General features: G+C 47.4%; 1 protein-coding gene across 1 annotated transcript in view; it reads right to left on the reverse strand.

Moving 5' to 3' along the window:
- The window catches only part of stumps (DBB domain-containing protein stumps), an 85,783-nt gene extending 79,573 nt beyond the window's left edge, over positions 1-6,210 (reverse strand). The window contains exon 1 of the mRNA XM_055063609.2: positions 5,413-6,210. Within this exon, the coding sequence (XP_054919584.1) occupies positions 5,413-5,848 (436 nt within the window). The 5' untranslated portion in view covers positions 5,849-6,210. The remainder of the gene's footprint in view (positions 1-5,412) is intronic.
- Between the last annotated feature and the right edge of the window lie 19,476 nt (positions 6,211-25,686).

Below are 25,686 nucleotides of genomic sequence, written 5' to 3' on the forward strand. Positions count from 1 at the left end.
TACAAATGCATGGTGACTATTCGATTCGGTATTCGAATCAAATAGGACAATATTCAATTTCTTATTCAAAGCTTCGAATATTCTCACACCCTTATACTCTTTACAGAAGCAATACTCAAGCTTGGCCTTCGCTTGAACACCACTGTGGCATTGTTCAGTAACTGTTGCCACTTTGGCCCTCTGCAAGTAAGCTTTCGTAACAGCCGCTCCTAGCCTGAGGTGGCGCGGTCAAGTTAATCGCAGCGGGAAAGGCGGAGATGATAGTTCGAGACACTCGGGACGTTTGGAGAAGTTTCCAAGAGAGGGAGAGAGCGATAAAAGGGGAGGAAGGACAGGGAGATTAGCCAATGTAAGTACGGGCTGGCTACCCTGTGCTGGTGAAAGGACTAAAGGGAATAAAAGGTGAAAGAAAAAAAAAATAGAGAGAAATTCACACAATAATTCGATGATACGCGCTACAACATTCAAAGGCGGTCGCACAATTCACAAGCCCTTAAAAACGTGAGCAGAGCCCTTAATTCCTTGAGTGCCGAAACCCGTCTGGACCAGTGCCCTAGAACTTTTTCTTCTGTGAAAGGGCGATCATCCAGTTTTTCGAGCGCGGTCGCGAGAAATTTTCTTGACACTGTAACGGGGACAGCCACAGAGGAGGTGCTTAATTCAAAAGAACTGCTTGGGCAAGTTGGTGCTTAGATGTACTAGGTATACTTGAATGTGGCGCGAAATACATTTCGTAAAAAGGGACAGAAAAAAGAAGACAGTGAAGCGCCCTTGCGCTTCGCTGTCTTCTTTTTTCTGTCCCTTTTCACGAATTGTATTTCGCGCCACATTCAAGTATACCTAGGAGAAGTTTCCGTCGTGGTGCAAAGAGCCCTCGCAGCGTCCGTTCTCGAGAAGTGTGTGGGAGTCGCCCTTTTTTTTTTTATGGACTCATCGGCCAGCATTATAAGCGAGGTCGTTACTCACGATGTCACAGTCACCCGGCTACATTGGAAGACGATGTAATGTAATTCACAGAGAGCTTGAGGCATGACCTCTATTTATCTCGGATAGCAATTGCGCACGATTCCTGCACTGTGGCGCTGACTCTGAAGTGGCTTAATTAATGCTGCTTTGCAGTCACAAAACACGACCTACTTTCGAGGTTACGCTTGCAGGATGTAATGAACAGCAGCAGGACGAGAGGCAAGCGCTGTTTGCGTAGTCATCGTCATATGGGACCTATCGAACTTGATTGCGACATGCATGGAGGCAAAAGCCGTAGCGCATCGGAAGCAGGGCAAAAGAAGAACACAGACGACACACACGTTTGGCGCACGTTTGGCGTGTCGTCTGTGTCCTTCTTTTGTCCTGTTTCTGGTGCGCTACGCCTTTTGCCTCCATCATGATATACCAACAAGCCGAACGTGCAACTTTAGTGCGACATGTACGACCGGGATAACAGCGGCACATGTAGAGATGGCGGAGGAGACCGATCCATCGGTGTCAATGTGCGTTCTGCACGCTCTTCACAGCGCTGAGAGCAAAGCGTTGTGCACCGATGAACGGCGGAGTGAGTGTTCCAGCATTTTGTCTGTAAACAAACGCCGGTCGATTGAATTGGCTAACGCGCAGAGAAGCGATCGACTCGGTGCACAAACCGGGGCCTAGTTCCCGAAGCTATTCCTTCCAACTGCTTTCCTCGTTGAAATGAAAATTAACGACATGCATTAATACATTAACATTAATACAGTAATACATTAACAAAATATATTTATAGACCTATAACGGTGACGGCTACTCCTTTTCACGTAACAGTAAATTATATCGTGAAAAATTATTGTAAGAAGAAACATCACAAGTTAAAAACACGTAAAGCAGAAGTTAACTGAAGTACGCTTATTGTCCTGGACACACTGAAAATACAGGTATAAAAGGCCGAGGACAGGTTACACCTTACATTATACTGCGTCTCGACATATACACTTAAGCTGAGCTCCAAACAAGTACGCGAGACCGCGACGTGGTCCGAGATAGCTCCAGGGGCACATACCCAGTGGTACATAATTTTAAACAGCTCTCTTTCCGGCATCGGCCCACGAATATGCTGAGATACAATCGCAAGATACACCACAAAAAACTGGTTTGACTCGGAAAAGAATGCCTCGATCACATTAAAAAAAGCATTAAAAAAATTGACTTGCCATCCTGGCTCTGCGGAAGCGGATGTCCAGTGAAGCTGTTGCAAAACCATCACTACAACTGCTGAGGGGGGTAGGCAATGCTTTATTGATGATTCGGATGGTTGTTTTGAACTTGTTCTTTATTGAAACGTATGCTGTTCTGTGTGTTATGTGTTATTTCAATGAATGTGTGCACTGTTCGCTTCACTTCGATGAGCACTTGTAGCATCTACCTTACGAGGGCATGAGCCATTGCATTCTTTGTTTGCTTACGGGGGTTTGAGCCATAGCTTCCGGGCGTTGCATTTCTGATTGCTTACGGGGTTAAGAGCCATCGCTGATGATGATAGATGCTTGTTCTGAGCTTGTTTTTTTTTTAAACGCACGCTGTTCTGCACGTTGTATGCGTGATTACAATGAATGTATGCACTGTTCACTTCACTTTGCTCAGTGCTTGTAGCCTCTGCATTACGAGGGGGATGAGCCATTGCCTTTTTGCTTGCTTAGGGGGGTATGAGCCATTCCTGATGATGATAATTTTTGTTTATGGATGAACACAAATAATGTCGACCGCCTAGAGGCTAAAAGCTTCGCTGTAAAAGGAACTTCGTTACACTGCAAATTTAGTTAGATCGACATTGACTGTATATGCTCCCACGGTAGATAATTTGCCATGAGCAATTAAAAAGATCGAAATTGGCACTGTAATCACAAAAACAATTATTAATTTAAAAAGTTTTCACTGATTAACTTTTTTTATAATTGTCTCAAGGCGACAAGTTGTAACTGAATAACTGAAGTTAGCCAGCACTCAAAGTGCATGTATGTATATACCTTTCGCTAGAAACCTTGTGTCAGCTGCTTCCAGGAATACGGACACAGAATGTGCCATGAAATACATTGCTGTTGCAGTTAGCATCTCTTTCGTACACATGCTTTTTCACAGTGTGGAAATATATTAACTGAGACAAGAATGCATTTCACTGGACGTTTCGAGTGCTTGTTCCTTGAAACTGGTGCAAGACACCAACTTTCTCGCTGAAGGTTACGATTTTCAGCACTGGTGGGCTTCAATTCTGCAATTATAACACGCAATGTCATTGATTAGAAAGTTACTTAGTCAAATTTGATTAATAATCGCACTGACCATCATCGCAGAAATATTAATGTCCGTCGTAGCTAGCTGTGAAGTTTAGTCAGCAAAAAATTCTAATGTGCTCTCGAATCCAATAAGCTTAGAAATTATCCGAGACAGCCATCTCAGAGACGCGGAATATAACAGGAAAGGTTAACCCTCGCATGTACGAAGGCTTTCCTCCTCTATCAAATTATAAGCCATCTCAGCGAATCAAACAGGAAGAGGAACGCTGGTCGCACTTTCTAAGCCACAAGCCGCGCCTCTGGACGAAACCTGCGCACATACAGTCAGACGCTTCGTTCCGTGAAGCCCAATACACTTTGCGCAGATATCGACCAAGACGTCAGTTGCCGGTTTCGTGCAGGAGCTCCCTTGCCAAAATGTTATTTTATATGCGGGTGACTCTCCACAGAAACATTTTAAACGATGCGCTAAAGGAACGAGGACACAAGTAAAGAAACGACAAGGACGCAGTGCTTGATTTTGTCCTTGTTTCTTCTGCGCATCAGTTATAATGAATCCGTCCCGACTTGCCCGACCTGCTGTCTCTACAGAAATTGTGCAGATATTGAAGAAGCAGCGGTCTCCTTAAATTTTTGGAGTGAGACATTTCTTCGGCATGCATTAAGCGCAATATATCATTTAGTACCTCACGATAGAATTGTTCGTAAGAGGAGGCGGTGCAGCCAATCGTGTGACGTTGGCTATATTATCTAAGGCGGTTGGCCATAAGCAAACAGCTCTCACGAACGAAAGTTTTCGCGAATTCGGTCACTGAAACGCAATGACCGGAGCCGCGTTCTTTGATTACGACCAGTGGTATTCATTCCTCTGCGTTTTCTTCTCGAGCACGGCAGGTAAACAACCGGCAGTTTCAACACGCCGTCATGCGTTATCGCGCGCTAATGATTAGCATGCAGCTTGCAGCGCTTCTATACGCTACGTCGGAGGTCGCGTCGCGCTTGGTTGCATCATTTCGGTATAATGCCGAGCAAATGCAACCAACCCTCTTCCGTCAGGGGCGGGGGGCGAGGCAGCGCTTACTCGGTCTGATATGACACATGCATCCGAATCGAAACTTGGAGGCTCCGTGCATATCGAGGCACACATTGGGTGTGGAAAAAGAAAAATAAAAAAGAAAGAAAGAAGTGACCACGTAGTTACGCAGCTTTGCGTATTGACAAGCTTCAAATGTGAAATGTCGAATCAGGCAAAAAAAAAAAAAAAAAAAATCGTACCGAAACGCGTCCACTTACGTTTCCAGTGTTCCTATGTGTCCCTGCGCTCGTCACCACGTTTAACTGTACAAGAACAGAGTGCGCATAGGTGTCGTAACTTTCTCTCTATTAAAAAAACAAAAATTAATGTACGACGCCTCTACGTTTATTACTGGTGAACATACCCCGGAGCTTGTACACTGGATAACAGGCGATCATCGTGCTTCCGTGCCAGATCTCTCTGTAAGACATTATTAAAGTTCATGCTCTCGTTCACAAGTGTACGTAGATTGCTTGAAAGTTCGTTACACAGAGTTGAAGCTGTCTGCACCGCTGATTCGGAATGAAGGAAATCTTTTGTTTAAGTGGTGCATAATTTTCCTATATTTACAACAATGCTGAAGAGTTAAAATGTGTAAAATATTACTAATGCAAGGGGCACACTCATGGAGAAACTTGCGACATGTTTCTCCATGTCGATTATTTTTCTCGCAATTGGAAAAAGCAAAATAAAAATGAAACGACGCAAAATCACAGGTGGAGCAAAACAACAACAACAACAACAACAAAAAAAAAAAAAAAAAAACCAGAAAAGAGAACAAATGAGGTAGCCTCACCTTACTATACCCCTTTAACACAACGCGCAATAGAAAACCAGCCTCATATATAGTGTGCAACGAGCAACCAGCCTCATATATAGCAACGAGCGATAAGAACAAATGAATGGCAACAAAAAGAATAAGGACATCATCTCGCCTCAGGAGAATAACAGACACTTGTGCCGCAACTGCTCCTTGATCCGATGGCAGCCAGAAGAGCATGCAGTAGGAAGCACGCACTCACTCGCGCAGAAAGGAACGTCGACCAAACTTCAGTCACGTCGTTATATACTCACTGCGGGCCTTGCAAGAGGTGCACACCGTTCCCAGAGCTGTCTGTGTCTCACCACTCGCGGAGCAACGTCGAAGGCCCGCCACGGGCTCGACGATGACAGCTTGTCGTGAGCCCTGAACTTCGCCCGCCGGCGCTGACGCCGGCGACTCCAACGCGGTCCAGGAGCCGACACTAGCGGCTACGCAACTTTGCTCCCGACCGGGCGAAGATAGGTCCGCCGGCGCCGAACCTTGGGCGACCTCCGCGCACACGTCGGGACTCCGGGCGTAGCAGTCGAAACACGGCGGCAGAACGAGGAGCGTCCGCGCGCAGTGCCTCAGCTCGCGACATCGATCGGCGAGCTGAGCAAGCCAGGCGGCCGCGATGTTCGCCGGATGCATCGGATCGCAACGCCCGCCGCTGCCGCCGGATCGGACAGCGTCGTCTGCTGTCGTCATCCCTCGCCGGCGCTCTCGGGATGCGACGATGGGCGGGAAAAGCCCCCGGGGTGACTCAGCCACGAGTCTTTGAGAACCCCTTCCGCGGCCTCCGCAGCCGTCGTCGTGTCGCTCCTCGGCTCCGACCAGGGGCGTCCGAGTTGTCGCGACTCAACGGCGTCGCCTCTTCCCAAAGGCGCGCGCTACGTTACAAAACAATATCTCAGCGGACGCTGGACGGAATGCCAATCAGGCGATGACGGCGTTTCCGGTCAGTCCCAATTATGGGTCGCTGATAAGCAGCGGGCAGCGTTTATTACGCGCGGCTACGTGTCAAGACGCGGGCCGCACAGATCAGCGACATTTAGCCCCTCTCTAATTGTTTTCCTGTCGCAAATAAACTCACGCAGCCACTTGAGGGCTGGAGCAATTGCTTGATAACGTACCTCTTTGTACAAGCCACGTGGAAACTATGGCATTGAGTAGGCTCTTTCGCTTGCACAGTGCTCATCCGGTATTACACGCATCAAGGTCGTCGTTCATTTTTCGAGGCGGAAACTAATTTAAGCATGTGTAAAGAGCTGCAAAGTTACAATGTTGAAACTTGTTGGCGTAATTCCATGGCGAACTTGATCACCAAGGGTAGGAGACAAACGAAACATTCAACCTAGAAGCGTTACCAATTTTATCAGTAATACAACGCCTCTGGACAGGCGCCATAAAGTTAGCAGCAAGGAGTCCAATCCGCGGGTCACGATTACTCGTTTACTGGTTGTAGTGCTTTCAATTGTTACAATTTTTTCATCGAAGTTAGAGCCTGTCGTTTCTGTTTGATATGTAGTAGCGCGCGCGCGCACACACACACACACACACACACACGCACACACACACACACACACACACACACACACACACACACACACACACACACACACACACACACACACACACACACACACACACACACACACACGCACGCACGCACGCACGCACGCACGCACACACGCACACACACACACACACACACACACACACACACACACAGAGAGAGAGAGAGAGAGACAGACAGACAGAGCAATACAAGAATACTTAAGGTGTATCTTGTATCCATAACAGTATTCGTCATCAATCTTGCGTGAGGCTTCCATTATTTGACACGCAGTTGGCCTTCCTGACAGTTGCCCTTCTTATTTAACGCTGCGCGTTAAACAAAGGAATGCAAAAGAGATGACGATTATTGTTGTTGGTGTAGGCGTGTCGGGGTCAGGCAATGAACAACTTTATTGCATGAATGAACGGGATATATATACAAAGTAGTGCCGCAGTGGGTCATGCGCAGTGCATACATATAAGCGTGACGTAGCACATATTCAGTCTTGCTACATCTTCCCTTTTACAGGGGAACTTAAGACGTGGTCACCGTGTCTCTTGCTGAGGGTACCGACAGGGCTCGCGTCGAAGTCTTGTGCTTCTGCGTAGTTCTTGAGGGGGCTCTGTGGTAGATACGTCTTCGGGCACGAGGCTTGCTTCCGGCTGTGGGTCTACCAGGCGGAGGTGCTCTCGTGTGCGCCGAAGTTCCCGGCCGTCTTCAGTCTTGACGATCGTTGAGCGGTGTTCATCGGCTGGTCGGAGAAAGACTGCGGGAGACCAGGTCCGCTGGTTTGTATCGTACACTGTGACCTGCTGACCTGGCATCACAGGCGGCAAGTTCCTGCTGCCACGGTTGTAGTAGGTCCTCTGTCGTTGGCGTATTTCTTGAAGGCGGCCCTGGACCACGTCAGGGGGAATTGTCCGTGGTTCCAAGTGGCTGGTAGGTACTGGTAGAAGCGTCCTAGTCTGGCGTCCCATCAGCCTCTGCACGGGGGACTGGAGCACATCATCACGTGGGGTATTGCGCCATTCAAGCAATGCCATTTGAAACACAGGCATTTTAAAGGAACACTTCTTTAACAGCTTTTTTGCTTCCTGAACCGCTCTCTCCGTCATGCCATTGGAACGGGGATGATAGGGGCTTGAGGTGATGTGATCAACAGCCAAGGTGTTGAGAAAGTCCTTAAACTCGCTGCTGTTAAAAGGCGGACCATTGTCAGTGCACAACTTCCTAGGCAAGCCATGGACCGAGAAAATTTGAGAACACCACGTGTTAAGAGAGCTTGCAGTTGTTGTACGAAACTCTCGAATTTCAAAGAAGAAGGAGTAGAAGTCGACAATAAGGGCGAACTCGTGGCCTTCAAACGAGAACAAGTCCATGCCGACAACTTCCCATGGTAGTGAGGGCACATCATGACTCAGGAGTGGCATTTTAGGGTGTCGAGGCTGATGCTTTTGGCACACTTTGCAGGCTTTACAGAACTGCTCAATGTTGCTGGAAATATTTGGCCAGAACATCACGTTCCTTGCTCTCGCCTTCATCCTATCTACTCCCACGTGCGCCGCGTGAAGAAGACTCATCATTTCCCATATCTTTGATTGCGGTACAATTACCTTATTGCTTCGAAACACGAGGCCGTCCTGTGCATGTATCTCGTCCCGGTACGCCCAATACGACCTAAGTGGCTCCGGGACTTCTTGCTTGTGAAGCGGCCACGTTGTATTCGCGTAGTCCCGTAGCTTTACAAGGGTGTCGTCATCATTAGTTGCTGCTAGTAAATCTTGCAGGGAGCGTTGAGAGGCTGAAACACATTCAAGAACATTTACTTGAAACTGCTCGTTTTCTTCCAAGAATCTTTTACTTGGAAACCTTGATAAGGCGTCAGCGAGGAACAGCTCTTTGCCAGGCTTGTACGTCACAATGATAGGATAACGCTGAAGAGTTAGGCGCATGCGTTGCAGACGTAGCGGGCACTGGTACAGCGGCTTACTGAATATCGCCACTAAGGGGCGGTGGTCAGTTTCAACTGTTACTGCATGCTGTCCAAATATGTAGTCATGAAATTTGGTGCAGCCATGAACAATAGCTAAAGTTTCTTTTTCGATTTGAGCATATCTGGTCTGTGCCTTTGTGAGTGTCCGTGAGGAAAAAGCAACAGGCTGCGCATCCTGTATAAGCACAGCGCCTACCCCCAGCTGGCTTGCATCAACTGATAGCGTCACGGGTTTGCTTGGATCAAAATAGCGGAGCACAGGTGCTTGAATCAGAGCCTCACGCAATCGAAGAAAGCTTTCTTCCTGTTTTTCCGTCCAAACCCATGCAATGTCTTTTCGCAACAAAGTTCGTAGTGGTGCCGTTACTACAGACATGTTTGGGATAAAGCGCTGTACAAAATTCATAGTGCCCAAAAACACTTGAAGTTCCTTACAGTTTCTTGGTGTCGGCATTTCCAGAATGTCTTGAACACGTTGGGCGTCCACACGCAGGCCTTCGGCGCTGAGCACGTGTCCCAGGTAGCGCACCTCTCGCTGCGAAAAACGACTCTTCGTGCACTCTGCTGTTAGCTGACAGTCGCAGCCGAATTTTTCCTCTCGCAGTAGTCTTATGACCGAAAAAAGCAGTCAATGTGGCGTGGCAGGTTTGCTGTGGCTTGTTCGGCAGCAGTTTAGCATCCTTGTTTGAAATGACGCAGCAGTTAGCACCTGTGTCTAGCTTGCACGTAAACTTACGGCCTTCAATGTCAACTGCTGCACTCCAATGATCTGCCGCTTCGACTGCACTGACAGTCAGGGCTTGTAAAAAGAAATCGTCTTCTTCGGCTTGTACCTCGCGCAGCACGTTTTTAACGCCTCTGGTTTGTCGTCGCACCGAGGATCTACATGCTTGAGCAAAGTGATTACGCCCACCACACTTCTTGCATGTTTTCCCTTCAGCCGGGCATATTTCGCCACGGTGAGTAGTATAGCCACAATGACCACATGGTTTCGTTTCTTTGGCGACTGCTTGAATTACTGCGAAACGTGCTGCTTCTGCGCCTTCACTGATTTCTTTAAATTGCTCTTTTCCTAGTTCCTGGGCCCGGCAAATTTCAATGGTCTTACTGTATGACGGGTTCTCGGAAATAAGCCTTTCCTGCAAGTTTTTGTTTCGCAGTCCCAGAATGATTCGGCTACGGAGCAAACGGTCTTCTAGGTCCCCGAACTCGCAGTTCTTTGCTAAAAGCCTCAGGTCGGTTAGCCAGTCATTGAAACACTCCCCTTGCTTTTGGTCTCTTGATCCGAAACGAAATTCATTAAACGTCAAATTTGTCACTGGTTTGTAGAATTCTTCAAATTTCTGAAGCAAAATGTCGACGTTGTTCTTATCCGCTTCATTTTCGAATTTGAAGGCGTTGTAAGCTTTTCTGCCCTCCTCTCCAACTGTTACAAGTAACGTTGCTGCTTGGACTTCTTTGGGCTGCTTACTTAACTGGGTAGCCGTGGAGAACAATGTGAACTCACATTTCCAAGTTTTCCATCCAAGCCATGCGTCTGCTGACGGGTCCAGTGGTTTCGGCGGGGGAAGCAGCGTTGACGGGGCCGACATAGCGATAGTGAACCGCTGCCACCATGTAGGCGTGTCGGGGTCAGGCAATGAACAACTTTATTGCATGAATGAACGGGATATATATACAAAGTAGTGCCGCAGTGGGTCATGCGCAGTGCATACATGTGTGTAATTGTGTAAGTGTGTAATTTTCAAAAGGAAAGGTATAGACGTATATATTTGAAATAAAATTTCCAGATCGTATATAGACGGATATATTTGAAATAAAATTTCCAGATCAGTGCGACTACCGAGGGGAATCTGCGTGGCTTGTAAGAGTATTCAGAAAACATGTTGAAATTAATGCACCACTTCTTATCGCTAGTACTCAACGTTTTAGTATTAATATTGAAGCAGTACATACTGCATAATGTATAGACTACGCGCGCGCACCGCTTTCGCAAACGCGTCGTATTTCCCAGATGTGTATATATGAATGCCTAAAACCGTCCACTCGAGCTGTTTCTTTTCTTGGCCTATATGCACCTCTTATCTCCGATAATGAAAGTTCTTGGGGATTACGTTCAAGAGGAGGAAGCACTTCAGTCCGGTGCTGGCCAACACTTCCGTGGGGCTTGCTGTGCGAGAAGCGTTTGAACCCTAGTATTTTTATCAGTTGATCTTCGTTCACCAAGCGCCTTTTCCCACCGAGTGTCTCGATCTATCTTTTCCACAGACCTGACTTCGCTGAAGCTGCAAATGCGATCTCACTTTTCCCGCTCTGATGCAAGTTTACAGTGGTGCCACTGGTTAGGGTTGGCGTTTACGAAAACCTACTGATTCCGTTTTGGAATGTCAGAGACACCCATGAGTGACTCGATCATACAACTACGAAGAGAACACGTATTATGTTTTTGTCGTCGTTATGACAGTCGAACGTGACGTTTTTCAAACCGTGTCAGACAAGCTGAATGGTAGACCATATTCAGTGACAAAAATTCTTGGACCACGTGGTCTCACGCGTCGCCGGCTTACAAAGCAATGGAGGTGTTACTTCACTGTATGATATCGACCGGCCTCAGTAACCGATGTTGTAGGTGTGATGGACCGCCGCTCAAGTTCGTAGTGCTAGCTCCTACCTCCTTTCCTCTCCTTTCTTTCTTTTCATCTCTTAAAACCCTGCGTAGGGTAGCAAACCGGATGCACATCTGGTTGACCTATCTACCTTTCCTTTTTCTCCTCCTCCTCTATAATACTTCAGAGGTCTTTCTTGCACGATTTCCGGTGTCACAAAAAGAATCTAAGGGAAGCCTCAATCCTGCTCCCCCCGCCCCCGCCCCCCCGCCTATGAACACCGCTCCCCAATTAGGCCACCCCCCCCCCCCCCCCCCCCAGGCCAGCACTCTCTAATAATAAAGGCTTATTCATTCATTGTACGATTTGAGATATGGCTAGTGCGAAGAGCTTTCCACTTCTTCCTCTTTGTTTTTCTTCCTACATCGAAGATTTTTATTTTTAATTTTGCCGGTGGTTCAGTAAGGGCGACTGTCAACAACAACGAGACACAAGAATACCACGTGTTGCACTTAGACATACGGTGCTTTCACTGAGAATCTGGCTGAAACAACAAAACCTGTCGGCGTTGTTTATGCACCCAGCTTCCCATGCATTGGGAAAGACGTGAACGCTTTGTTACTCGAGGGGAAATAATCTATGCGAGCACCAAGGTCCCCCACGCTGACGCAGCAGTCCTAGGGTCCTTGACGCACTTTATGTTCTACCAGCAGCGTCTGAAAGGTTTTATAGCAACTCCTCTATACACATTCCAGTGCCGCAGCGCTGTCGCTCGCCATAGATGCCAAGCTAACGTACAATAATTTTGCATCGTCAGCGCAAACGCATCACGAAAAACATCGTCGTCTTGCACGTGGAATGCGATCATGACCAAAAGTGAAAACTCTTTAGTTGCTTCCTCATTACCATCCAAACTATGTCAGCCAGGAAAGTAAACCATAGTTGTTAATGCGCCGTTTTTATAGGAAATAAGTGAGGCGGACGGCGTATGATTCAACGGTAAAGATACCTTCGCTCACCGCTATTGACGTTTTTCGCAGCAATCCCGTGGGCTCTGACATGTTTGATCCCGTGGTGACGCGTTCATTGCTTGCCTCAACTGCCTCCGTTGCCTCCGCGTTTACGATGGATGTGTATATCATGACGCCGGCGCGGCTTAGCAAACCTCTGTTTCGGGACCTATCGTAGACGGTGACTGGGTGGAAGACACAAAGCTATGGGCACAGTTTCAGAGAACATGCAAAGGAGCTTTGCGATCTGATCAAAATATCTCCAAAGAGCGTGAGCAGCGTATATAATCATTGTTCAAAAAGCGGGGCTAAATATGTATGCCAAGCTATCCAAACTTTGCGGTCATGAATTGAATCAGGATTAGTGTGTTTTGCTCTTCGTTCTTTTTTTGGCAAATATTCTGAAGCAGCGGCTTGCCACGTTTCTGACTCACTAAAGTTCCTCGGTGCGGTCACTATCTGATTATTTTCTGCATAATCGCTCACGGGTGTGCTTAGTCGCGATATATTTGTTCTTGCTACGCACAATGAAAGGCTTGAAACGTAGCTATTTTGTACATTGCAATACCTTGTAGCACATATGTATTATCGCTACTTACTCTTGTGGATCGTCAAGAAACATCAGCTCGACCATTCGTGCGCTGCGCTAGTGCAGTCCGTCATTTACTCTGCGAATATATTCAAGTGAGCGCCCATTCACTTCTTGACACGTTGGTGAAAGAGTGGGCGTAAGCTTCCGTGCCAGTTGGGGCAGATGTGCGCAGATACTGTGCGCGAAACCTACTACGACAGGAAGCGGCGCTACTCGTTTTGTCATTGTTTAACGAGCGGTACTCACTCTTGCCGACGTTCCAGGGTTGAAGCCCTTTCTTTGAAGGTTAGCGATACAGCGGGGGCGGATGAGCAAATTTCTGTATCCTCGAGGAAAGGCGTACATCTCGAAGTGCGAGGTAAAGCGTACGGACAGTTGCAGCGATCCGCGTACTTGGTCACACAGATTCATTCAAGTCCTTAATATACCAGTCCCTTTGAAGCTAACTACTGCACACGTCTTCAATCCACACGATTCAATCCAGCATGATTATAGCACAGTGCGTTAGCGAAAACACAGTTGCGTTTCCGACAGCTGATCGCACAGAAGCAAGGCGGTAATGGTTTAGTATTCGTGCGCTGGTCGCTGAGGCCACGCGCGGCGCGCCGCCGAAAGCGCCATCTCGTTTCTCTAGAAGAAACTGATCCGCGAAAAGGGTCAATAAAGATTCAAATACGAAAAATACAAGGACAAAATATGAGCTCGCGAGCTGGTATGCATGACCGCCCCTGCACTGCAGGCCAAGATCCTTCATCATCAACGATGCGGATGAACATAGAGAATGCTTCGTACATTTTCCCTGGTGCTCCCATATGGGTGCGACATAAAGGTTAGCAACCTCCCGCGCATTAAATTGGGCGCAGCGGTCTTTGCGCCCTCCTCTTCAATTTCGCCTAACGACGTCTCAAGTGGGACCGGGGGTGATCGCAGCCGCACAATCGCCGCCCATTTCGCGGCTGGTACAGCGCATGCAACAACTTGCGCTTGACACATGCACGCGCGTAAGAAAGGAAGAGATGCTGGGTACGATAAAAGGACAAAGAAATTTAGTGCCTACGTACGCACAACTTTAGAGCGGCACAAAATGGCTCAACTAAGAACGAATGCGATTTGTTTCTAAATGCTATTTGTACAGTCGGAATCAGACTTGTCTCGAGCAGTCGAGCAGGTGGCTGACGGCTGCACTTAGGGATTCTGTACTTATTGTGTCACAGCCAGCGGGGCACACCCATTACATACGGAGGATTGAAGAATCCGCTAAATACTTTGCCATTCCATTAACAAATCGGCGTGCGTACCGAATTGGTAAATAAGAAAAAGTAAAGTAAATCAAATGATTCGTGAAAAATACTTAACCATTCCACTAACAGATCGGTGTCCTTTAGAGATAGATGTGAATCGACATTATGTTTCGATGGTTTGTGTAAGAATCGCACTCAGTGGAACATAACTATTCGCGAGGAGTGGCCAAAAACCCAGTGTCGCATAGTGAGTGGTTAAATCAAAGAATATAATTTAAATAAAAGAATCCGTTAAATATAATTCGCCATTCCATTAATCGTTCGGAGTGCTTTAGAGATGCCTGTAAGCCAATATTATATGTACAGGTTTTAGGTAGAAAGTTATTTTTTTGTTGCGTAAAACAGAGCTGAAGACACGAAGCCAGCATATAAGGTTTATATGAGCAACTTCTTTGGTACCTTTTGTATATACATATCCACAAATATATTCGGCAACACAGCAGCCATGTTCAGGAAAGTGTGGGAGTGTTCGTAAAGAGAGCTTAGCTTTAAAAAGTGCGGACACTATAACTGAGGTTCCGCTATAGGTATAGCCTAACAAAACAAATTCACCCGTGTCTCTGTCAGTGGTAATATTTCTGGATGGAAAAAAAAAAAAAATGCTTCAGGTATTACTCCCCCCCCCCCCCCTCCCCTCTGACTTTCCAGGCGCCTCTCGACTTCATGAATTGTTTCACTACAACCACAAACCAGCGGTTGAATTCACGAAGCCTTTCGTTCGTAAGACTTGTTTGTCATTGGTCGGCCGCCTTTGGTAATAATTACATATGTGCTCGCTGCCGCAGTTGACTGGCGCTCATTGTTACGCTCTCGCGTGCAGAACTACTTTGTGAAAACGGCCCTCTGGCTTGCATAACAAAAAAAAAAAAAGAGAGAGAGAAAAAAGACGTTCGCAATACAGAGCCCGCGCTCCCAAAGCAGCCTCGTACACGCTTGCTCCCCCCCTAACTTTGGCCCAGGGCATTGCGTGTTCAGGTCACGGTCTCTGCGGGAGGGCGTGGGCGCAGCGACGTCGGAAGCGGCGGCGACGGCCTTGCTCCTCTCACTTTGCCGCCCGTTCGACTGTCGTTGTTCCGACACCTCTCCGATTCCACCCCCAACCTCGCAGCTCTTCACGCTTCCCCACCAGATGCGTAAGACGCTATCAATCCAGCCGAAGGTCGCGCGGTACGAGCCAGCCCGTTCGCCCTGGACACCTTGCACATTCGGTTTCGAGGTTCCCACTGCCCACCTTGTTTTCGCAATTCTTCTCGCGAAAAGCTTTGCGCAAAATAATAATAAAAGTAACGCAAAAGTTTAAAAACTAATAAATAGAAGAAATAGCAGTGCAGAAAGAAGCCGACTGAAGAATTGATAAACACGAAGTAAAGTAAACGCGCAGTCTTTTAACCTATGTGCGCGACCAAGTATTCCCAGAAATTTGGCTTGGTCGTAGGCGAGCGGAGTCAACGTGCTGTCTGTGTTTCCGGCCACCTCGGTTCTTCGTGTCTTAAGTTTCGCCTTGTTTGCAATACGACTGGGGCTCTCTTCAGTAAACACGTATGCGTCATCTGAGCGTAAAACACGTGTCTCTATAAATTAAGCATCAAAGATGCGGCGCATGCACCTATGAAAATTCGGTTTCACAACAACGTTCACGTACGCCAATCGATTACTTAAGAGTAATATAACAAGAACTATGCGGCGATGCCCTTTACCTGCAAGCTTTACAAACGGGTGCGCCGGCGAGATACATCGATCAGGTAGAATTACCTGAACTGTAAAAACTGTTCAACGAGAGGAAGTGATAACCAAAATCATAACGCTGGAAAAATTGAGGAAGCAGTAACAGACGGGCAATGCGTAGAATCGTGAAGAAGGAGACTTGACACTGGTAGAAAAAAGATATATGCAATCAAAGAAAAGCAGAACCTCATCCGCAATTGCGGGGGTATATTGATAATAAGGGCAGCGCAGCAATTCTACATGCGGGTCATTTTGTAGGTTTTATGGAATTAAAAAAAATATGCCTGTTGCAGATAACGTAATTCTAGTCCTTGAGCTGTATTATTCAGAGAGGCGGACATTACTTGCCCGAGAAATCGAAACACACATTCAAAAAAATAACGAACATCCACTAATTATGTTTTGAATTAATTACTTTACGGCACATATTGCAATTTACGAACTGTAACCGGCGAGCTTGCAAGGCGAATCCACTTGAAATGAGTTTCCAGAATGACGCCGGTTTGCAGATACGCGCCATCAAATTTGCCGTAAAGATGCACTGTTCTACTCTTCTAACAAAACGCTCCTTCATGCATTGAAACAGAAAAGCAACTGGAACGGCCACGTATTTTGTTCCACAATTTGGGAAATATCTTCTTTACCGTCAAAGTGCGGAACCAGCAAGAATAAGTTCACTCCGTATACGAAGACATGGTGATAGAAGGGGATACAATAATAGCTCCGCGTTCCGTGACTCTGCATGTTTTTGACGAGAACATTGGGAGCTTTTCGGCACTTGGCATTGTTCCGTAAGTGGATTGGGTGTTTTCCTGTTCTTGGCTGATAGAGAGTTTATACAATCATGCTTCTTAACACGCACACGCACACGCACACGCTCACGCACACGCACGCAACACAGTCACTAAAAAAAATTAAATTATGGGGTTTTACGTGCCAAAACCACTTTCTGATTATGAGGCACGCCGTAGTGGAGGACTCCAGAAATTTCGACCACCTGGGGTTCTTTAACGTGCACCTAAATCTAAGCACACGGGTGTTTTCGCATTTCGCCCCCATCGAAATGCGGCCGCCGTAGCCGGGATTCGATCCCGCGACCTCGTGCTCAGCAGCCCAACACCATAGCCACTGAGCAACCACGGCGGGTAACACAGTCACTGCGCCTTCCGGTTTATGTCGAGGCGCTGCTGTGGCTAGAGGTAAAATGCATATGTACGCGACTCGAGCACTGCACTGCAGCGAGCAGGAATTCTTTAACGGTCGGCAGGGTCTCCTTCTGGGAGCCCAGGAAGCTCAGAAGCTCAGCGGCTTAGCTGCGGCGCCGCCCCGCTATCACGGAGCCTTTCTGGATGCTTCGCCACCATGCATGTAAACGGCATCGCATTATAGGCCGCTGCGACCGGTGGCTGCACAAGCTGCTGGGCTGAACTGAACTATATATGCGATTCATCATTTGCAGTTAAAGGAGAAGACCGAGAAACTTGGGACTGGTGCAACGGCATCTTGGCTTGGACCAGTTGCTGCTCGAGACTCGTGTTATTTTAGCGCTTAAACGACGACACACATACACAAAGTCCCGTGTGTATGCGTGTTTTTTCTGTCCCCGTCTTTCGCCGTTTTAGGCTAAATAGTTGAGAAGAGCATCGCGCGCAGCCTCATATATCTGCAGTGCTCATTTTACGGACTTATTAAAGATTACGTACACGGAAATAAATGATTAAATTAAAAAAAGAGTTGCCGAAAGCTCCAGGTGATGACAGAAAAGAAAAGGGGACGATTCACGCTAATGGAGATTGACTCCGTTATCTAAAGGGATTACAAGCGGGAGTGTGTATCTGGTGACAACGTGTTCAATCCCCGCAGTTAAGTTCAGAAAAAAAAAAAAAAAAAAACGAAGCCTTCAGATTTGTAAAGCAGAATGTCGCGGATATAGATTTACTGGGACCTTATTGTAAATAAGCATCCAAATGAAAATATAGTTCAATTTGTTCATTGGCATGTTCGTCTTCAAAGGATAGCAAAAACGGCAGCGCCGAAATGACAAGCCATTGGAGCGTTTAACAGGCCTTGCAATGCGCAATTCATCTTGCATGAAGCGCACGAAAGTGTCACCGTGGTATACCTATATACGAGAGCGAAAGCGACTGTCCATCCCAAGTCACTCAGCACAAGCTCTACATTATCAGACAATGAGAAAAGAAAATCAAAGTTAGAGGTATACAAGGAATTCTGCTTTCTATAGTGAAGTGCCACACGTTTACTGCGCTAGAAGGTTTCAAACGCTCTCGCAAGCAAAGAGAATAAGCTTTCCATTCTGTGCATCGTGTAACTCGTACAAGCACAATATTTTGTCACCAGAATGTCCTGTGGGGCTGCGCCTCTGCCGGTCCGACCACCTTTCACCCAAGAGGAAATGATGAGGCTAATTAGGGCCCAGGATCAGACCTCTCAAATCCTGGCAGTCCAGAGGGCTCGCGAGAGGGCCGTCAGGTTTCACCTGATGGTCCCAGAGTGTGCCTAGCCAGGTGACGTTGAGTTTGCTTACGTCTATAGTGGACCAAATAAAGTTGACTCACTCACTCACTCACTCACTCACTCACTCACTCACTCACTCACTCACTCACTCACTCACTCACTCACTCACTCACTCACTCAATCACTCACTCACTCACTCACTCACTCACTCACTCACTCACTCACTCACTCACTCACTCACTCACTCACTCACTCACTCACTCACTCACTCACCAGAATTCCTATAACCATGGCAGGAATATTTTTCCAGGAGGAAGTGGAGAAGCATGTTGACTTGTTGGAACTGTCGGAAATCGCTCCGCTCTAGCGCCGCCTTTCAGCGGAACCTAAACTCTTTAGGCATGTCACACAGCGTATCATCATGCAAAGCGCCGCGTGAGACGGGTGGACAATACGACGGCACAGCTATACACCCCTGAACATTAATGTAGAATGTCCTGGGTCCTCTTGGAATTTTTAATTGACGTGGGCGCATAGGCGCCGACTACGGGGGCGCTCCGGGGCCCGAGCCCCCTCTGGAGATTTCCGGGGGAGGGGGAGGGCTGAGCCCCCCCCCCCCCCGGGCGATGTGGAAGCCGACCCCCACCACCACACACACACACACCTAAAGTGCCATTGCCAGAGTTTTGGCATCCACATCGTTTGAGGTTTCTTTTGACTTTCCTCGACCTTTTCACTTGAAGTTTTACTGGGGTTAATAGCTTACTGCCCCATTGTTGGCGCGAACGCGCACGACTTTTAATTCATACTTTCGCTTTATTTCTGCAAATCCCGACAAAACGAGAACACGCACATTAGAAGCACTAGCGGCGGCTGCCTCATGCGTATTTTCTCACTTCAACTTTGTTTTAAATTTGCACTGTAAACAGCATGCACACACACAATATCTTTAAATATACACAAAGGATGAAGCTTATTATATTTTTGAAAGAGATGGAGGTTGCCAATTAAAAATTATTTCTAAAGGTATGGATAGCCTATGCCTAGAGAATGAATATGTTGCTGTATGTTCACCACGATTCAAATTGCTTTGCGTGCTTTTTTGACCATGAAAAAAATCTATAGACTTCAGTGACCCCTTCAGCAGTCTTTTATCTAGGGTGTGGAATGCATGTGAATGTTGTGTGTCTCAGTATTGCTTCTCTTTCCAGTAAACAATGCCAACGACTCACAAAAAAAATTTCTAATAATTTGCAGCCTTTATTAGGGATGGAAACATCGTCAGTTGGATGCAAAGGTCATAAATATATAAAAGGTGTCCCAGTTAGCTATAATGCACCAACATTTAAAAAGAAGAGCAATGCGTTACTTGAAGACAACCCAGTGCATATTGTTTACAGTACAGTAGAGGAGCTGCCAGTAATTTCTTAGTTACTGAGATTTAATTACGTAATTGTAATTAATTACCTAACTCGAGACGTACTATCCTAATTACGAAAGTGTCAATGAGGCATTTGAAGGCACAGCCAAGGGACATCTAACCGCGGTATATTCAGCGACGTACTAATTGCGTACTAATTTTTTTCCGACTGAGAAATAAACTCCGCGAAATATGAAAAATATGCGTTCCCACCCGCATCTAAAGCAGCGCCCTCGAACAGGCTCCCTCTGAGTTACCCAGAATGAAATAAAAGAAATAAAGAAAAACATTGTGATCGAGCCTTATCTGCCGCGCCCCGGCCGAAGCAACACGTCGCGTTTGGTGTTAACTGAAAACAAGCATGTTCTTTTTTATAAACCTATATCACCACAAAAGCAAGTTGACAACGTCAGTGCAAAGGTTTGAAGGTCGTCCCAGTCGCCATGTGTTCCTTTAATGAGTAGAAGGTAAACATGATACTTTGCCTTGGAAGCTGCAAATGGCAACAAGAGGAAGACCGCAAATACATATATCAGTCATGGAAGTGTGGCGATAGACAAAACGCACCGACTATCACAAGAAATTATGAGAACAAGAGGGAAATCGGCAGCTTCCAGAAACAGCGGAGGAGGACTCCATCTTTGAGTCTTAGCCTACGCACGGATGTTCTAGCATTTATGGCCTAAAACACTCATGCTAGCGTGCGGGATGTGGCCGCCCAGGTACCAACATCCTAGTCGTCAGTTTGAAGGATTCTAAATGACGGCGTTTCACCCGTACCACCTTAACCAGCACCAATGCTTAAAAGATAGGGACCTGTAGAAACGTCTAGATTGCTCGAATTGCGTCCCCACAAAAGCCGATGAGTCACTGGACTTTTTTGAGCAACATCATGTGCACAGATGAAGCCAATTTTCAGAGAAACGCCGAGGTAAATTTGCAGAATGCACGCTGTTGGAGGGACTCCAATCTACACTGGTTAAAGCGCAATCGACACCAGTAACAGTGGTCGCTGAATGCGTGGTACGGAATTTACGCCGGTGCTATAATCGGTCCCATCTTCTTCGATCACACACTGACTGGACAGCGTTACGTGAACGAATTCCTTGAAGGAGTGATGGATGAGCTTCCCAGCGAAGTCCAGCTGTCACGTCTTCCACTTCTGCGGTATCGTCAAGGTTGGGGCGCCAGCACACAGCAGCAGCCGAGCACGAAACTGGCTGTTTTATGATCCGGGTGGGAGCGCAGTCACGCGGTATTCTCCATATTTCGCGGGGTTTATTGATCAGTCGGAAATAAAATAGTACACAATTAGTACATCGCTGAAAATACCGCAGTTAGATGTCCCTTGGCTGTGCCTTCAAATGCTTCATTGACACTTTGATAATTAGGATAGTACTTCTCGTGTTACACAATTAATTACAAATACTGAATTAAATCTCAATAACGAAAGACTCGCGGCTACTCCACTGTACTGGAAACAATATGCACTAGGTTTTCTTCCAGTAACGCAACCGCTCTTTTTTTTAAATCTTGGTACATGATATTTGGGGAACAATGTATAATTAACTGAATAACTGAAATGAGGCCAAGCCGGATTCACTCGAAATCAGAATCAACAGCAGTCATGCGCGGCAGTGCTTACACTCGGTCACTCTTTCTCTCTCTCTTCTCTCTCTCTCTCTCTCACACACACACACACACACACACACACACACACACACACACACACACACACACACACACACACACACACACACACACACACACACACACACACACACACACACACACACACACACACACACACACACACACACACACACACACACACACACACACACACACACACACACACACAAGGAAGGATAGAGAAAGAGAGGCTGCAGTTTCGCCGGGAAGGTGAAGCACTATTAGTGATAGCCAAGTATGCAGCAATTAGACGAAGGAACATTACGCCACCTACTATAAGGTTTTGTATATACTCAATAACGCAGTCACTTCAGCACTCAATTCTTCGAGGTCGCAGCAAGTTTTTTCATAGGTAAGAAATATATATATATATATATATATATATATATATATATATATATATATATATATATATATATGGCATTTATGCGGACTTCATCTTCATCTGTACAAAGTCAGCATCAATCGTCGGCTCGCGTTCGTTTTTGCGTCGGTGCCACTTTTCTTTCTTGGAATAAAGCGTAGTCTCGACCGTGGTATTTCAAGTGGTGAAGGCGCTTTACGATCCCTTCGACCTCAATCCTCTTCAAGATCTCTCCTGGAGCTACGTTCGGGACGCCGCTTACGCCAAGAGGCCGCCATGTCGCAAGACCAGCCCGCAGCGTACACCAGCTTGGTTCAAGTGCCAGCACTGCCACCAGCCCTGCCACCAGCCCTGCCACCACTCCCAGCCCGGCCAACAACCGGTATCGCGATTCTGAAATCTTCACTGGCTTGCCTGGTGAGGACGTTGAAGACTGGCTCGACAACTACGATCGTGTCAGCGAGTACAACAAATGGAACGAGACATCGAGGTTAAACAACGTACCATTTTACGTCTCTCAAGTAGCCAAGACATGGTTCCTGAAACACGAGAGAGACTTCCGTGATTGGTCATCTTCCAGGGAGCAATTAAGGCGGATTTTTGGCACACCGACGGTTCGTTCGGAAGTTGCGAAAAAGAGGCTGTCTGATCGCGTCCAGCATTATGGCGAGTAGTATACCTCGTACATTGAGGACATCCTCGCGCTTTGCCGCCGTGTCGACAGTGCCATGCCAGAAACTGACCGCGTGCGACACCTTCTTAAGGGTATAGGATCTACTGCATTCAACGCACTCGCCGCTCAAAACCCTTCGACGGTGTCAGACGTTGTCTCCATCTGTCAGCGCCTCGACGCCCTGCAATCAATCCGCTTGCAACCGGACTTGACCGACAACCCCCTGGCAAACAGTATTGAGCTCTGGTCTATCATTCGAGCCATAATTCGTGAGGAATTGCAAGAGCATGGCTCAACCTCTTGCAGCAGCGCTCACGTTCAACCTGCTTCTACTGACCTGCGCGGCATTATTAAGGAGGAATTGGCCTCCCTGCAGAACGCCCACCATACCAACGCTTCTCCTTGCCCTCAACCGGCTTCTTGCGCCCAGGTTGCTGCAATGCCAGCCACGCCGTCTCCAATCACACAACCTGCGCCTGTTCCCGTTCACCTGGCACCTTTAGTCACCCGAGCTCCGAACCCGCCTTACTACTTTGCCTGGCGTTCGTCGAGGCCTATCTGCTATTACTGCGGCTTTCGAGGGCATATTTCCCGGTTTTGCCGACGCCGCCAGCAAGACGAACGTCGTGGTTACGCTGCCTTTGAACGCGATGAGCCTCGCGTCTGCCGCACTTATGACGATAATCCTCCCGTTCGCCGATCTCCATCTCTGGCCGACTTCTCCAATACCGCACACAACACACGTGCCTGGAGACGCCGCGCCCCATCGCCACAACGACGTTCTGTTCCGCCACTTCGGCCTGTCTACCAACTCCATGTCCAGCGATTGGAAAACTAACCAGTGCAGTTTTTGAAGGGAAAACTTTAATCTTTAAACTTTAACTATAACTTTAAACTCTTGGAGGGAAAACCGCTTTAATCTCTTGCCGTCAACGTGTAGTCCAGATGACCGAGACAGTTCATTGCAGCGGAAGTGCCGATGAGCCACGACTGCGTTTTCTCGCTGCTGCCGATTCTGTACTGCCTCCCGGCCACGAGCAAATCATAACTCTCTCTTCTACGAACATCACCAATGGTGACGTGTTCATAAGTCCTTACGGCCGCTGTCTTGCCTATGGGATTGTCATCGCTTCCTGCCTGGCGCGGTTCAAGGAAAGCTCTGCATTAATAATCGCTTTAAACACAACCACTGAGACAATCTTCCTACCTCAAGGCTCTGCAGTGACCTGTTATGTGGACACCCAACCAGTCTCCCTGCTTCATCTTGCCGCCTCGCAAGCTCTTCCTCAACAGAGCAAATCTGCTTCATCTGGCCTTGCTTCCGTGATAAGTACCGACCTTACTGCTGCTCAGAGTGAAGCGTTGCTAAAATTGTTTACGAAGCATCAGGTCTCCTTTAATATGAATACTTCGTCCCTCGGACAGACCTGCGTTGCCTCCCGTCGTATACCGACACCGATGGCCAGACTATTGTAGGCCGTCGTCCCTACCGAGTCTCTTTGGCCGAACATGAAATCATCGAGGAGAACGTCGCCGATATGCTGAAAAGAAACATCATACGTCCCTCCGCCAGTTCTTGGTCACCACCCGTCGTTTTAGTGCAGAAGAAGGATGGATCAGTACGATATTGTGTTGACTACCGCACTCTAAACAAGATCACCTGTAAGGATGTATATCCGATGCCCCGTATCGATGACGCCCTTGATTCTTTGCAAGGCGCGCAATACTTTTCCAGCCTTGATCTTCGCTCCGGATTTTGGCAAATTCCAATGCACGAAGCGGGCAACGAAAAAAGCGCCTTTTCTACTCCGGACGGTCTTTACGAGTTTAACGTAATGCCTTTCGGCCTATGCTATGCTCCCGCTACATTTGAAAGAATGATCGAGACTGTTCTTCACGGCCTCGAAGTGGAAAACCTCTCTATGTTACCTCAACGACATCGTCGTGTTTTCCTCGACTTTCACTGACCATCTGCAACGCTTAGATGAAGTGCTCACATGCCTTTCTAATGCCGAACTTCAACTAAACACGAGGAAGTGCCGTTTCGCTAGCACAACGATTAAAGTCCTGGGTCATCTCGTTAGCAACGACGGCATCCAGCCCGATCAGGACAAAATTTCCCCAGTGCTCAACTTTCCACGCTCACTTCGTGCAAAAGAACTGCGCAGCTTCCTTAGACTCGCCTCATACTTTCGACGTTTTATCCGGAACTTCGCCAGCATTGCCTCGCCCCTCCACAAGCTCCTTGATAGTTCCAGTTTCTTCGATTTGAATGATCAGTGTGAAGCCGCGTTCCGAGAACTCAAGCGCGCACTAACATCCCCACCTGTTATTTGTCATTTTGATGACAAGGCGCCCACATTACTGCATACTGACGCTAGTGGTCAAGGAATTGGTGCCGTAATGCTGCAGCGCGACCACGAATTTTGCGAAAACGTTTTTGCATATGCAAGCCGCGTTCTGACTTCGTGGAAAAGAAGTACTCGATAACCGAACAAGAGTGTTTGGCTGTTGTCTGGTCCATTCAGAAATTTCGTCCATACCTCCACGGTCGACATTTCACGGTTGTGACCGACCACCATGCTCTATGTTTGTTGTCGACAATCAAAAACTTGTCTGGACGCCTTGGCCACTGGATACTCCGATTATAAGCATATGATTTCGATGTCATATACAAGTCCGGAAGGAAGCACCAAGACGCCCGTGCTTTTTCACGATGCCCATTACCGCCATCATCGGAGCACATCACATCACCTTGTCAAATTGGCCGCACGGAGGACTCATCGTCTATTACACCGATTTCCTCCTTGACTCCATCAAACCACCCTTCAGTGCTTTCCACTCCCCAGCGCGCCGATTCTTATTGCCATGGTATCATCAATTGCCTTAGCGGTGTTTCATATCCACCCAATTCTAGGCTACGGAAACAGCTCAAAGTGTTCAAATTCTAAGACGGCGTGCTTTACCGTTACATTTTCACCCGGAAGGCCATCGATGGGTTCCCATTATACCGCGCTCTCTTCGCGCTGCAGTTCTGCAGGCCTCACACGATGACCCTACGTCAGACTACTTGGGTTACCACAAAACACACGAGCGCATACTCAGCCGATTTTTTTTTCGGCCAGGTCTTTCCACGA

This window comes from Dermacentor andersoni, chromosome 1, assembly GCF_023375885.2.
Source record: "Dermacentor andersoni chromosome 1, qqDerAnde1_hic_scaffold, whole genome shotgun sequence".
NCBI lineage: Eukaryota > Metazoa > Arthropoda > Arachnida > Ixodida > Ixodidae > Dermacentor > Dermacentor andersoni.